Source organism: Lepidochelys olivacea (genome assembly GCF_965140295.1).
Source record: "Lepidochelys olivacea isolate rLepOli2 genome assembly, chromosome: 6".
Lineage (NCBI taxonomy): Eukaryota > Metazoa > Chordata > Testudines > Cheloniidae > Lepidochelys > Lepidochelys olivacea.
This window is the reverse complement of record NC_140416.1, coordinates 14,994,607-15,008,307: the sequence shown is the minus strand read 5'-3', so window position 1 is coordinate 15,008,307 and position 13,701 is coordinate 14,994,607. Positions and strand designations below refer to the sequence as shown.

The following is a 13,701-nucleotide window of genomic DNA, read 5'->3' as shown; positions in this document are numbered from 1 at the left end:
GGGGGAGAGGAAGGAGGGAGTTTACATTTAGTATTTTTCTTAAAGCCCACATGACTGCACGGAAATCTCAACTTTCATTTAAAAAAAAGGTGAGTGTCTAACCGTCTCAATTGCAGAGTAGATCACAAAACTAGGACTTGAGAACATCCTAAAGGCTCAAAAACAAAAACAAAGAATCCCCAATGAATTATTTTTTTTAAAAAACCCATGATTTTTAAGCCAATATTATGGCTTTTTGGAGCCTGAGTCCCGATTTTTGAACCACACCAGGGGCTGCATGAACAGAGTTAGAGCTACACGTCGATCGTCCTCCATTCTGAGTAACAACAGCAGGTCAGAGAATGGTGGTGGGCTCACTTGCTTCCATTCGCACTGGAGGATAAGAGTCAGAACCCGGTGCAGAGTTGTTCGGCAGTTTGTTAGACTCTGTGGTGAGAACACCTCTGCCTGCAGTAACTTTGCTAAGTAAAACCTGCAGGCTCTGTATGTAGCTTGTTGGCTTTTCACCTACATCCTGTTTGGTACCACGAAGACTTAGAAATGATTCATCCAATCTTCAGCCTTTCCAAGAGCAGATCCCACTGCCCCAAGTATACCTGGGGATGGGCGTCTTTCCCTAAAGACCTGGCAATGTCAGAGGGGAAATTCTCTTCCCTTCTCATCATTGGCAATAGAGATGGTGCACCCGCTCCAGCAAGTCCACTTCAAAACCAAAATCTTCCTGTTATCTGTAGGAAGGGAATTGCCCTAAATGAGGAATGGATCTTTCTGTAGGGTTAAATGGCCAAATGGGAGAGACATGACCTAAGGAAAGGAAATAGGCTACTTTGCATTGTGCATCTCTCATCCAATCTTTCCCTGTGTCCCATTTTCCCGGGACAGTCTCTGGTTTATGGTACAGTGTGTTGCCAGCCTGGCTAGCTGCAACTTGTTCCCATTGTTTGGCTTGTGAGACAGAAATGTAGGACTGGAAGGGAGCTCAAGGGATCATCAAGTCCAGTCCCCTGCATAGAGGCAGGACCAATTAAACCTAGACCATCCCTGACAGGTGTTTGTCCAGCCTGTTCTTAAAAACCTCCAACGATGGGGCTTCTGTAACCTCCTCTGGAAGCCTACTGCAGAGCCTAACTACCCTGATAGTTAGAAAGCTTTTCCTAATATCTAATCTAAATCTCCCTTCCTGCAGATTGAGCCCATTACTTCTTGTCCTACCTTCAGTGGACATCGAGAACAATTGATCCCCACCCTCTTTATAACAGCCCTTAACATATTTTAAGACTTTTCAGGTCCCCCACTCAATCTTCTTTTCACAACACTAAACAGACACAGGTTTTTTTATACCCTTTCCTCATAGGCCAGGACCAGGTTTTCTAAACCTTTCATCATTTTTGTTGCTCTCCTGGCCTGTCTCCAATTAGTCCACATCTTTCTTAGAGTGTAGCATCCAGAACTAGACACAGAATTCCAGCAGAGGCGCACCAGTGCTGAGCAGAGCAGGACAATTGCCTCCCATGTCTTACATATGACACTCCAGTTAATACACCCCAGTTAATATTTGCCTTTTTCACAACTGCATCACATTGTTGGCTTATATTCAATTTGTGATCCACTAAAACCTCCAGATTCTCTTCTGCAGTACTGCTGCCTAGCTAGTTATTCCCCACTTTGTATTTGTGCATTTGATTTTTCCTACCTAAGTACAGTACTTTGCACTTGTCTTTATTGAATTTCATCAGAGTGATTTCAATCCAATTCTCCAATTTGTCAAGGTCCTTTTGAATTCGAATCCTGTCCTCCAAAGTGCTTGCAACCCTTCCCAGCTTGGTGTCATCCACAAATTTTATAAGCACACTCTTCACTCCATGAGTCAAGTCATTAATGCAAGAACTGAATAGTACCAAATCCAGGACAGTCCCCTGTGGGACCCCACTTGATATCTCCCCCAAGTTTGACAGCAAACCATTGATAGCTCCTCTTCGAGTATATTCTTTCAACCAGGTTTCAGAGTAACAGCCGTGTTAGTCTGTATTCGCAAAAAGAAAAGGAGTACTTGTGGCACCTTAGAGACTAACCAATTTATTAGAGCATAAGCTTTCGTGAGCATATGGTTTCCACGATATGCATCTGAGGAAGTGAGCTGTAGCTCACGAAAGCTTATGCTCTAATAAATTGGTTAGTCTCTAAGGTGCCACAAGTACTCCTATTCTTTCAACCAGTATTGCACCAACCTTATAGTAATTTAATCTAGACCACATTTCCCTAGTTCACTTATGAGAATGTCATGTGAAACTGTGTAAAAAACCCTTACTAAAATCAAGATAGATTGTGTGTACTGCTTCCCCCTATTCACTAGGCCAGTAACCCTATCAAAGAAGGAAATTAGGTTGGTTTGGCATTATTTGTTTTTGACAAATACATGTTGCCTATTTCTTATACCCTATTATCCCCTAGGTGCTTACAAAGCGGTTTTTAATAATTTGTTTCAGTATCTGGTCTATAATTCCCCAGGTCCTGTTTGTTCCCATTTTTAAAGAGTGATACTATGTTTGTCCTTCTCCAATCATCTGGGACCTCACCCATTCTCCATGATTTCTCATCAAAGATCATTAGTAGTGGTTCTGAGATTACTTCTGCTAGTTCCTTAAGTACCCAGTGATGAATTTCATGAGGCCCTGCTGACTTCAATACGTCTAACTTGTCTAAATATTCTTTAATTGTTCTTTCCTATTTTGGCTTGTGTTCCTTTCTCCTTGTTGTTAATATGAATTGTGTTAAGTATCAGGTCACAATTAATCTTTTCAGTGCAGACTGAAGCAAAATAATCATTAAACTCTTCAGACTCCTTGATGTCGTCCTTTATTAGTTCTCCTTCCTGGCTAAGTAGAGGACCTACACTTTCCTTCATCTTTCCCTTGCTCCTAATGTATTTATAGAAACTTTTCATATTGCCTTTTGTGTCTCTTGCATGGTGCAACTCATTGTAGGAGTTAAGAGGTTGATTTTCTGTGTGTGTGTGTGTATATAGGGAGTGGAGGAAAGGAAGCAATCTGAAGCTGGTGTGGGAATAAAACAATGCCCAGACCTGCATATGAGCTTTCTTAGGACTGTTTGGATTCTGAAAGGCCATAGTCAATTCACTCTACACAGGAGGGGAAGCTCGGCCATTATAGCCATTACAATTATTATTATTTATTTTACTGCACCCCAATGTGTGCTAGGCACCTCCTGGACCCTATGAACTGCTACCCTCTGAACTGCAGTGGTTACTGTTACAGATCTTGAGGGGACTATAGCCAGGACCCTGGCAGAAAGCTATCGGAAGTATCCTGCAATATTACCAGCATGGCTGGATTTAACGTGAGCTGCTCTGTCCTTTTCCAGGTGTGTGACTGTAGGAGCCTTGGTCATATGGATGGTGCCCTCTAACCCTACAAGCTCTCTCTTTTGTGCTGTGTCAGGGCTGGTACTAGAATCACTGCCATCCATCTAATCTGTAGAATTACTACGGTGCTTGTCTCGGGTATCTATGCTCCAACGTCCTGTCTCTCACCTGCATTCACTCTTCCACTGATATGTGGAAGGTGTCTGAGTCCTAAGCAACCCATTCACTGAACTGCAATATCCAGTTAGTCTTTATTCTGGGCAAACGACTTTGAAAGGCAGCAATCTCTCGGCTGTGAGAGTTGTAGGTACCTGTAGCCAACCTGGTTTGGTAATGACCAGAATCCCTTAGTGTGACAGCTGTCTGATGGCCTGTGTCAAATCTGAAAAGACAACACCAACATATTCCTGTGACTTGCTGGGAGGTCACACTGAAATAGCCAGAACTTCTGAGTGCAGAGATGTTAGACATATTAGACTTGCCGCTGGTTTGTCTTTACTCTTCCTGAAGTCTGGTTGGTCTTATGATCAGAGCTGCTCTATCCACCGCTAGGGTTGAGCCCTGGGGTTTCAGGAGGGGGAAAAAAACCTGCCCTGGACTCTGGAAGAAGAAAAGTTGACCTGGATAGCTGCCAGCTTGGAATGGACCCTGTGGGGCAGATTTTACTCTTTTACATCAATGTAACTGAGGGAAGATGCTGGCTTCACATCTCCTCCTTGAATATAAGTACTTCAGTCCCATGCCATGAACAATAGCCCCTTGCTCAAACAGTCCTTGGAGCTGTCTTGGAGAACACTTTTACAGGGCATTCATTCCAGGGTAGGCACAGGGCCCAAATCCTCAAAGGTATTTAGGCACTTAACTCCCATTGACTTTGGTGCCTAAATACTTTTGAGGATCTAGGACAGGGTTTTCAAAGCTAGCTCCATTAGGGCCCTGTTTCAGCCCCTCCCTAGCCTTGGCAGCAGCTCTCCATTTCAAAGTGCTTTACCTTTTGTGGATGATTCATTTGTGAAGTTCCTGGAGTGGGGGCATCACTTTGGTTCTCAGAGCTGTAGATGGGTGTGAATCATACATTTTAGAATATTTAGCAAAGGGTACTGCAAAGCCCAGAAAAACATACAGAGGTGGCAGGGAAATGCAATCCCCTCTGGGAAGTTATTGATCTTTTAGCGCTTGAGAAGAAAGAGCTCTTTCAATGCACTTGTATTGCCCTGTACACGTACATCGCAGTGCGTTCAGCTTCCTTCTCTGTCCCTGATGGGTTATAGCACAGAACTGCCATGCATAGTCCTGTATGGTCCATGGCCCTTTGCAGCATTCGTGATCTGCAGCACGTCCTTTCAAAGCCGGGTTCCTGACTCGGTCCCTCGAGCTGCCCAGTTCTCTGGAAAAGGCTGACAGGGAGGCCTCAGCCCATGAGGCTATAAAAAGCGCTCCATAGACAATCAGGGGAGGGCAGGCTTACAAACCCAAGTATGTTGCTCTCAGCTTTGGCCAAACATTTCTGATAACCACAGCCAGGCGAGGGCTATAATTTCCCTATTTTATATATAGAGGGAGATGGAGCTGTGCCTGAGGCAGAGACTATAAAAAGGACCTGCCCTGCACCAGCTCCCCTTACAGGCTGCTACCACAGGAGAGCTGAGGATTTCACCTTCCAGGACCATGGACACGTCTTACCCTCGTGAGGACTACCTGCCCATGACGTCTCGCAAGCAGGACCCTTCTCCCACTGTCATCACCATCGGACCCTCCGTAGTGCCCCGGGACCACCTGATCTGGTCCATCTTCAACACCATCTACATGAACCTCTGTTGCTGTGGCTTAGTGGCTCTTGCCTACTCTGTCAAGGTAAGATAGCCCGGCCCTACTCTGCCTCTTCTACACAGGCCCATAGAGGCTGGCTCCTTAGTGCAGAAATGGACCCTTTCGTGTCCATGTCTCCCAGTCACTTGGCGATTCCAGGATTTCCTAGGGGACTTGGCTAGGAAGCGTACATCTCAGTGCATCTAGTTTTACATGGAGCCTCCTTCCCAGGCGTCTCTAGTAAGAATGATACACTCCAGTTCTCTTGGGTTGACCTAGAGATGCTGGGATTTCCCAGGGACTCTGGTAGGAATTATAGACTTCACCCAGGTTACCTAGAGATTCTGGGATCTCTCTCTGTGCTCTGAGTTGTAATACACCCTAAAATCGGGAAGTGATGTGAAAAATCTAGGAGATGCTGGAAGAATGTTATGACCACCCTCCCTCTGGAAGGGGAGGGGTTGGCCCCAAGTCTTTCTGGTACTCAGTACCTGCTAAAAATCTCTTGCCGGTACTGTGTACGGAGGGTAACGCCCTACTGGCACTACTGTGACCCAGTAGAAAGTTCTTATTAGCAGCTGGCTTCAGTTTGCCTCCGCCCTAAATCTCACCTTGTTAGCAATGTCCTAGCAGAGGACATTAGCCCAGTGCTGCCCACTAGCTGGAATTCTACTTTTAAAAAGGAAAAACACTGAAAAATACAGCTATCCGTGACAGCTGCTCTGGCATTTCCAAGACAGACTGCCTGAGCCTCCTGATTCAGTGGCTGGGTCTGAAAGGGCAGTGATGGGGCAGGATAGCTGACTGCAGTGTCTGTGTAAAGAGCATCAGGAATGATGTGAGCATCCTGTGCTGGTGCAGCATCCTCAAGCACCACATCTTCATGCTGTCTGAGGCTGATGTGTATCATCCAAGCTACTATCCCCAGCTAGATTCCTACACATCAATGAGGCTGCGAGCTGTGCTGGCAATCACACTTTCCTGTTATCCCATAATTAGTGCCACCAGTATTGGATGAGGTTCTGGGGACTGACTTCTCTACTCCAAAGGATGCCCGGGGACCATGATCCATGTGGAGGGACTCCTCCATATCCCACACCTTGCCGTTGGGAATCTGCTCTGTTCAGGAATGGGGGAGGGGTATATCCTAAACTGCTGGGAATGGATTTAATGAAGTTCAGCAAGAGGCACTTCCGAGAGAACTGGGGGAAAGAGAGGTTTAGAGTAACCGTTCTGTTCCCAGATCTCTCTGCTGAGGATCATTGATAGAGAGTCAGAGCCACTGCTCCTTCTTGGATTTGATTTGCTAACAGATGCCAATAGCAAAGGAACGCGTGAGTGAATGTGTGATGGAGATAAAGCTGAGACACAAAGAGGCAGACAGTGGGCTGAGGTCAGAGGTGCTGTAAATCGCTTACTGATGCATAAGGGAGCTGAAAGTAGTAAGGAGCTGGAGGATGGTATAAATTAAAGTGGGATGGGACTGACTTTAATTCACAAATTCTTGCAGTCCCCTGTGATGTTTCTAGCTACAGACCTCTCTCCTGGCTCCTCGCCATGTTGAGTTACACCAGCTGAGACTTAGTAGGCCAAATTCAGAGATGCCGTGTATGGTAACGGAGGGGTAAGCTACCAGTTGGTAAGTGGGTGTCAGTTATTTGCTTAGACTCACTGGATTAGGCTGACAGAGCAGTTGAGAGAGAATGGAGCAGGGAGAGAACACTCAGCTCCAGAGCAAGGGGCAGATGGAAGTAAGGTGAGTGACAGACAGCCGCTGAGAGCTGCAGTGGGTGGTTGCAGCCTGTTCTGATGCCTGTAGTTCGATTGTGTTGCTCTGAGGGCATTGCCTCGTCCTTTGCCTCCTCTGCCATGTCACTAACTCACTGTACCCTTCCTGGCTTGGCTGTTGCAGGCGCGGGATCAGAAGGTGGCTGGTGACATCGAGGCCGCTCGCCACTTCAGCTCCAAAGCCAGATGCTACAACATCCTGGCGATGGTGTGGAGCCTGCTGCTGCCGCTGCTGCTCATCGCCCTGGCGATCACAGGCGTGATCCACCTCTCCAAGCTTGCTCAGGAGTCCATGGACTTCTTCAACTACAAGTTCTTCGCTAATGACGATGATGGAAAGTGACCCAGGGGCCTCGCGGGCTCCTGGAAACACACGTGGGCCACTCCGGCAGCCTCCTAAAGACACTGCTAATCCAGTATAACCCAGCCAACCAAACCACTGCACATTGCAACCTCTGTTGTTGTAACCCAGAGCAACTAATGCCTCCCACCAACCAGAGCACCACTGAGGTTGTCATGTGCCCCGGAACTCATTCCACAGCTTGCCCTTTGATGTGGCCTGAGGTGTGAAAATAGTTCCTTTTACATCCTGGTTGATTGCATGGACTCATGCTCAAGCTAGCTGAGTCTGTGCACTGTGGTTCCTCTCCTCCTTTCCTTCTCCTTTGGTCTTTGCTTGTCCTGGGGTGTTTGGTCATGGGGTGTTAGAGACATGAGCTATCGACTTCCCTTGGAACCCTGTTCTTTTGTTACTGTGTCTAACGCTAACCTTGGTTGTTACTATTTAAGTGATTAAATAACTTCACAAATCATAAGTCTCTCTATGTGTGGCAGTTTCTAATGGCTAATGGAAATGTGGTATAGTTACTCAGTTACTCTCAGGTCCTGTTTTCAAACTTCCCAATCAGAAGGGCTAGAAACTGACTGTTCTTCTTAATGAAATCTCAGATTCTGTTGTGATCATGTGATTCCAAGGGCTCGAGGGGCTAAACATGGGCCTGTAGAACCTAGGCCTTAATCCAGGCCTGCCCCCTCCTTTGCACCCTGGGAGGCCCAAGTTGCAATGTACATGTCGGGACTAGATCTGGGAGGCTAGTGAATACAGGGGCATGCCCAAGGAGGGAAAGGGCTGGGTGTTTGAATCCGAATCCCAATCTCCTGTTAAGGGACCAAGCCCACTAGATGGGTTTGTGAGATATTACCTAATATGAATTGAGTTATGACTAGGGCTACGACTTTGTCACGGAAGTCACGGAATCCATGACTTCCAGAGACTTCTCTGACTTGAGCCCCAGTGCCTGGGAGCTGTAGGGTCCCTGCCACTCCTGGTGACTGGGAACCGTGTGGCCCGAGTTCCCAGTTGCCCCGGGCAGCGGGGGTGCTCTGCAGCTCCTGGCCCCACAGGCGGCTGGGGTGCCGTGCAGCTCCCAGCCCCGCAGCCAGCGGGGGTGCTCTGGAGCATGGAGGGCAGTAGCGGCGGCCGGCAGGGGAGCCCCAGAGCTCCATGCCAGAGGCACAGCAGGTGGCGGGGGTGCCCTGAGCTTGGCAACATTGGTGATGTGGAAACCCTGCAGCTCCGACCCAGGTACCCCTGGGTGGTGTGGGGAACCTGCGGCTCCCCATTTTGTCATGCATATTTTTAGTAAACATCACGGACAGGTCATGGCTTCCATGAATTTTTCTTTATTGCCCGTGACCTGTCCGTGACGTTTACTAAAAATATGCATGGCAAAATCTTAAGCCTTAGTTCTGACTTAAAATTCATTATACTGAAGATTTCCATATAGGGATGGATCCTCTGGTTCTGATCAACGAAGAACCAACCTGAACCGTCACCCAAAACATTTTTCAGGTTTGAAAATATCTCAACCCCTTCCTTCATGATTTTTTTTTTTCCATTTTTGCCGTGCCTTGATTCCATTCAGGAGCAAAGATGGGAAATCCAAATGATCACAAGGAAGGCTGTTTGGCTGGGTTTCTGGCATGAGTGGAAGCATAAAGTAATGGAAATCTGACAGTGCACTTTTGGAGAATTGGGGCGAGGTTCAGAGAATCATAGAAATGGAAGGCCGAAGAGGGAATCTAGTCCCTCTCCCCAAGCCGAGGCAAGATTAAGTGTCTAGAGGGCATGATGCTCATCTGCACAGCACCTCTGCCCCTTTTGAACTTTGCCCATCCTCGAGAGAGCCAGGGTGGGGATCTCAGGGAGCAATTTACTATTTCTCCATCTCCTGGCCTGTCAAATGTCATTAAATATTCCCTTGGGATCCTGAAGGAACTTTGATCTTTAGTCACACTCGCTCAGCTCCACCCCTCTACCTTGCACACGGGGTACCCCAGATTTCTCACAGAATGGGCCTATTTTAGCTTAACAGAACAACAATGGATTTGCCCCACAGATGTGGGTAACTAGTTTGCAGGCTGCTTTTAATGCTCCTCTTGGTGTATTTGGCTTTTCAGCCCAGGGCAGCATGACTCTCTCAAAGCTGCAGAGACTCAGGAGAATTGTAGCATATTATTATCAGCCAAATATTATGGCTTTTGACTTTGGAAGCCAATGGGTGTGCCTGTCCTGACAAAAAAGCAATCTCATTGGCTGCCAGACTCAGAGAAGCAGAGTTCTGATTGGTTGGTACACAGATCCAACACCCAAAACATGCAAGGAACTCTGGTTATGGCCAATGCTGAAAATGTCCAGTCAGCCAGTCCCTTGCCTTTCACTGCAGCCTTGATTGGCTCATTAACTGGCTTCTCATTGGTTTGTTCACCATTGATCTTTGTCCAGAGTTTAGTTGTTCTGGTCAGGCAGCCAATTAATCTGGCTCTAGCCTAGCTGGGCTCCTGCTACCCCTGCCTCCTGTGGTCTCCTAGGGTGGAGACACTGTGATATTTCTGTAGATAACTTGGGCTGTTCTATTTTACTCCTCGGGCGGTCCCTGCAGCATTCCAAAGCTGGCAGGGATATCACTGAAAGGACATAGAATCATAGACGATTAGGGTTGGAAGAGACCTCAGGAGGTCATCTAGTCCAACCTCCTGCTCAAAGCAGGACCAACCCCAGCTAAATCATCCCAATTAGGGCTTGCACTGTATGTGTTCAGATGCCCCAGTGAGCTCAGGCCATCCCGAGGATTGGCAGAGAACTCTGATGTCCATGGTCAGCTCAAGCCATGGTGGGAGTTTTGATGCCCACTGTTGCTGAAGGGACATCCTAATAGTGACTCCCCCGAATCCACCTCTCTTCTCTCTGACCTGGCACTCGTCTGGTTTTTGGCATTCTTGGGAATCACCAGATTCTGGGTGGTGGGGTACAGCTTGGAGGTGTCCAAGGGACAAACAAGGCAAGGTAAGAATAAGCCTCAAGCGTCACAACCCCCCTGAGCAGAAAGGAAAGGTAAATTCCCTTGCAGTATTGGTTGTAGGGTCCAGCAGCGCGGGTTGCTCTCCACTGGATCTCCCTTCTACACCTACTAGTCTCGCCCATTAGCTGCGCCCCAGAGCCATACCAGGTGACTCTGTGGGGCACCACGTATGCAGTGCAGCCCTAGTCTGTTGGGTGATTCATTCAGAGGATGGGTGGGGTTTAGGCTTTGGGCCCCATGGCCAGTGTCGCTCCTGCTGCTGGAAAGAGGTGGAGCTGCACGATCTCCCCAGATCAGGACAAGCTGTCTGAGCCCTGTTTACACTCCAGCTTCTGTTGCTGCTGCTGCCAGTGGAGCTGCAGCCGGGGTGAATCCTGGTCTGATTTGGGGTAAGGACTGGGCTCATCTGGGGAGTGCTATTATTTATAATATTGGAGTATCCCAGTCATGGCCCAGGCCCCCTCTGTACAGCCCCAGACCAAAGGATGGTCCCGGCCCCAAGGAGTTTACAATCTAACTATACAAGAGACCACAGATGGATACAGACAGATGTGGGAGTCCAACAAAACAATGAGACACTACTGGTCAGTAGGGTAGGCCGTGGTTCTCTGCACACCAGCAGCCATTATGCAGCTGTGATGCACACCGAGCACTGCCTTACTCTGCGAGGGGCCCTACTGAGTCCTGCTCAGCGCGACGAAGGGCGGCAGGAGCTGGCCCGAAAGCCGCTGAGATTCCAAAGGGACCCTTGCCAGCAGCGCTCTCCCAGGGGAGCCTGCCACTCGCCATCCCAGGCCGGAGCCGTGCCGAGGCTGTCCGGACGGGAAGTGGCCCTGGGCTCTGGCAGGAGAGTGTTCCCAGGACCCTGGTGGGGTTAGCTGGCAGAGGGGATCTACACTCAGGCTCCCTGAGAAGATGGAGCTCCATCCTGTCTCGGCTGCCCTCCCGCAACGGGGCAGGGAGCTGGGAATCCATCGAGAGCAGGTTATTTTAATTCCTTCTCAAATACTTTCCTCCAGGATCTAAGCGTGGACTGAAACCCCGAGGCCCTCAGGGCTGTTATCAGGGGGGCTGCCTCCTCCCACCCCGCCCTGGCCTAGCGGCCCAGTGCTGATTAGTGGCTGTGCAGCTCTGACAGGACCTGTTTTACAGTCAGCCTAATTACAAGGCAGGCGCTCTTCTTTTCTCCCTCCTTAAGCATTGCCACATGCTGCCAGTGGCACAGAGAGGCCCTGGGGCTTTTTATAAACTCCATCGAGGTTAGTTTGAGGCTTCTGGGTTTTGTTTACACAGGACGGCATCTTGCCAGACCCGGGAGTGGCTTTAAAATGCTCTGGTTTGAAACATTAAGAGTGGGAGATGGGGAGGAAGGGGAGAGAGAGAAAGAGATGGCCCCAGAGCAGGGGTCCCCAACGCAGTGCTGAAATGCCCCCGCCGAGCACGGCCGCCAGAGAACCGCCTGCCAAAATGCCGCCGAGAAGCGTTGCCGGTTCTCGGCAGCATTTCGGCGGCCGCGTTTCGGCGGTGGGGTGTGCGGGGAATATTCCCACAAGAACGGTGGGGGACCACTGGCCTCGAGCCTGCACTCAAAAGAGGAAGAAGTAACAACGAATGCGGGTGGCAATTGCATGCAGTGACACAGCTGGAAGGGGACCTGGTGCTTTAGGGTGAATGTGCACTGGGCAGGGATCCAGGAGATATAGGATCTTTCTCAAGCTGCAGGTTCTGTCTGCTTCCCCTCCTAGCCCGTTGCACTGCTGAAGACAATGGGGCATTCTCAGCTTAGCCACACACAGTATCTGCAGCACACAGGGTTTTTAATGGGGTTGCTCTGGATTCAGAGCAAAATTTGTCTTAGTCTCTGGAGCAGGGCTGGCAACATGAAGGTTCAGGGGAGGATGAGGGAAGGGTGAACGTTTAACATGGCTCAGATTAATCCACAGTACAGGGGGTCTGATTCTTCATTGCCCTGCACCTTACGTAGTCATTTACACCCATACACAGTGGGGGTAAACTGGTCTGGTTTGCCCTGATAAGTGGCCACAAAAGGCTCTGGGTGAGGGTGGATCTTCTCCAAGGCACAGGGCACTGGTGATTCTAGCTCAGGTCCCCCAAAAATTGCTCTGCAGGGCAAGGAGAGGGGGTGTTGCTTTGGTGCTGGAAAACAAAATCAGAGAGCATGCTGGGGGAAAATTCTGGGGGTCCCTTTGAAGCCTGGGACTCAGCTGATCAGGTCCATTTAATCAGGCATTAGTTGGGGCCGGCCAGGATAGAAGGAAGCAGGAGGGTCAGTACAGGCCAAAATCCTGTGGGCATCATACCTAGATACTACAGGATAGCAGCAGGGCTCAGCAGTATTGCTGAGTTTCCAGCTGTGACAATGCTCCCAGGGCGTTGTTAACCCTTTCTTTTCAGGGGGATGTAACTCAACAACGTTTCAGGGGCAGAGTGTGCTCTCTGGGGGCCCCTCAGTTCCCCCTCTTTGCTCTGCCTGTTCTCAAAGCATTCCCTGGAGTCTGTAACCCTGTGTGCATCACCCAGCGTGACATGAAGTCCTCTCCTCCTGGTGGGCGTGAGCTGTGGCCTCCGCAGCCCTCTGTCTGCCTGGGACCAAGGAATTCCCTGGGTGTTGCTTCCTCCAACCACGGGGACAGCCGGGAATTGCTTTTTGATTTCACAGGAACCAACATGGCTGCGGACCCCTCTCTCACACTCACCCACACACGCACATGCTGTAATTTCAATTCCTTTCTCAGATGCTTTTTTTGGCCCTTGATAGCTCTCAAGTGGATTCTGTTCCCCATCTGTGGTTCTGGTGGCCGTTCTGTTAGCTTTCTATGGCTAAAAGGGGAAGAGAGAAGGCCTCTCTGGGGCCCTTCAAAACACTTGCTGTCTCTGGAGAAGAGCCTGCCATGTTGGAGGGAGCAAGACCCCCTCACCCTCTAGGGGGACATCCTAGGCTTTGCTCAGTGAACCTCAGCTCCAGGTTCAGGAGGGCCCTAGGCCCAGATCCTTAAAGGAAAGTTCTTAGCCTAAATATCTTTGGGGATCTGGGCCCTAGTGTCTAGGGGAGGACTCACGGCTGGTCAGGAGAAGATAAGCTGCAGAAATTGCTGAAGAACAGCATTTGGCACCTTTCTCCTTAGCTAGGGTTCAGTTCTGCACAGTGCTGAGCACCCTCGTCCAACAAAGCAGGAGTAGGCCCTTTGGACTAGGATGGCTCACATGCTTCACGTTAACCAGGTGCTTAAGTGCTTTGCTGGAGCAGAGCTACAACGCTCAGCGACTTGCAGGATTTAGCATCTAGGAGGGGCTCAGATACCGCCACAGCCTGTAACTTTGTGCACAAAGGATTGTTTC

At 49.2% G+C, this 13,701-nt stretch overlaps 1 protein-coding gene across 1 annotated transcript; it reads left to right on the top strand.

Annotated features, from left to right (window-relative positions):
- Positions 1-5,050: 5,050 nt before the first annotated feature.
- IFITM5 (interferon induced transmembrane protein 5) lies at positions 5,051-7,633 on the top strand (the record flags this gene model as incomplete). Its single annotated transcript, XM_084630534.1, has 2 exons — positions 5,051-5,236; positions 7,104-7,633. The coding sequence occupies 2 exons, from the start codon at positions 5,051-5,053 to the stop codon at positions 7,320-7,322; spliced, it is 405 nt and encodes a 134-aa protein (XP_084486660.1). The 3' UTR covers positions 7,323-7,633.
- Between the last annotated feature and the right edge of the window lie 6,068 nt (positions 7,634-13,701).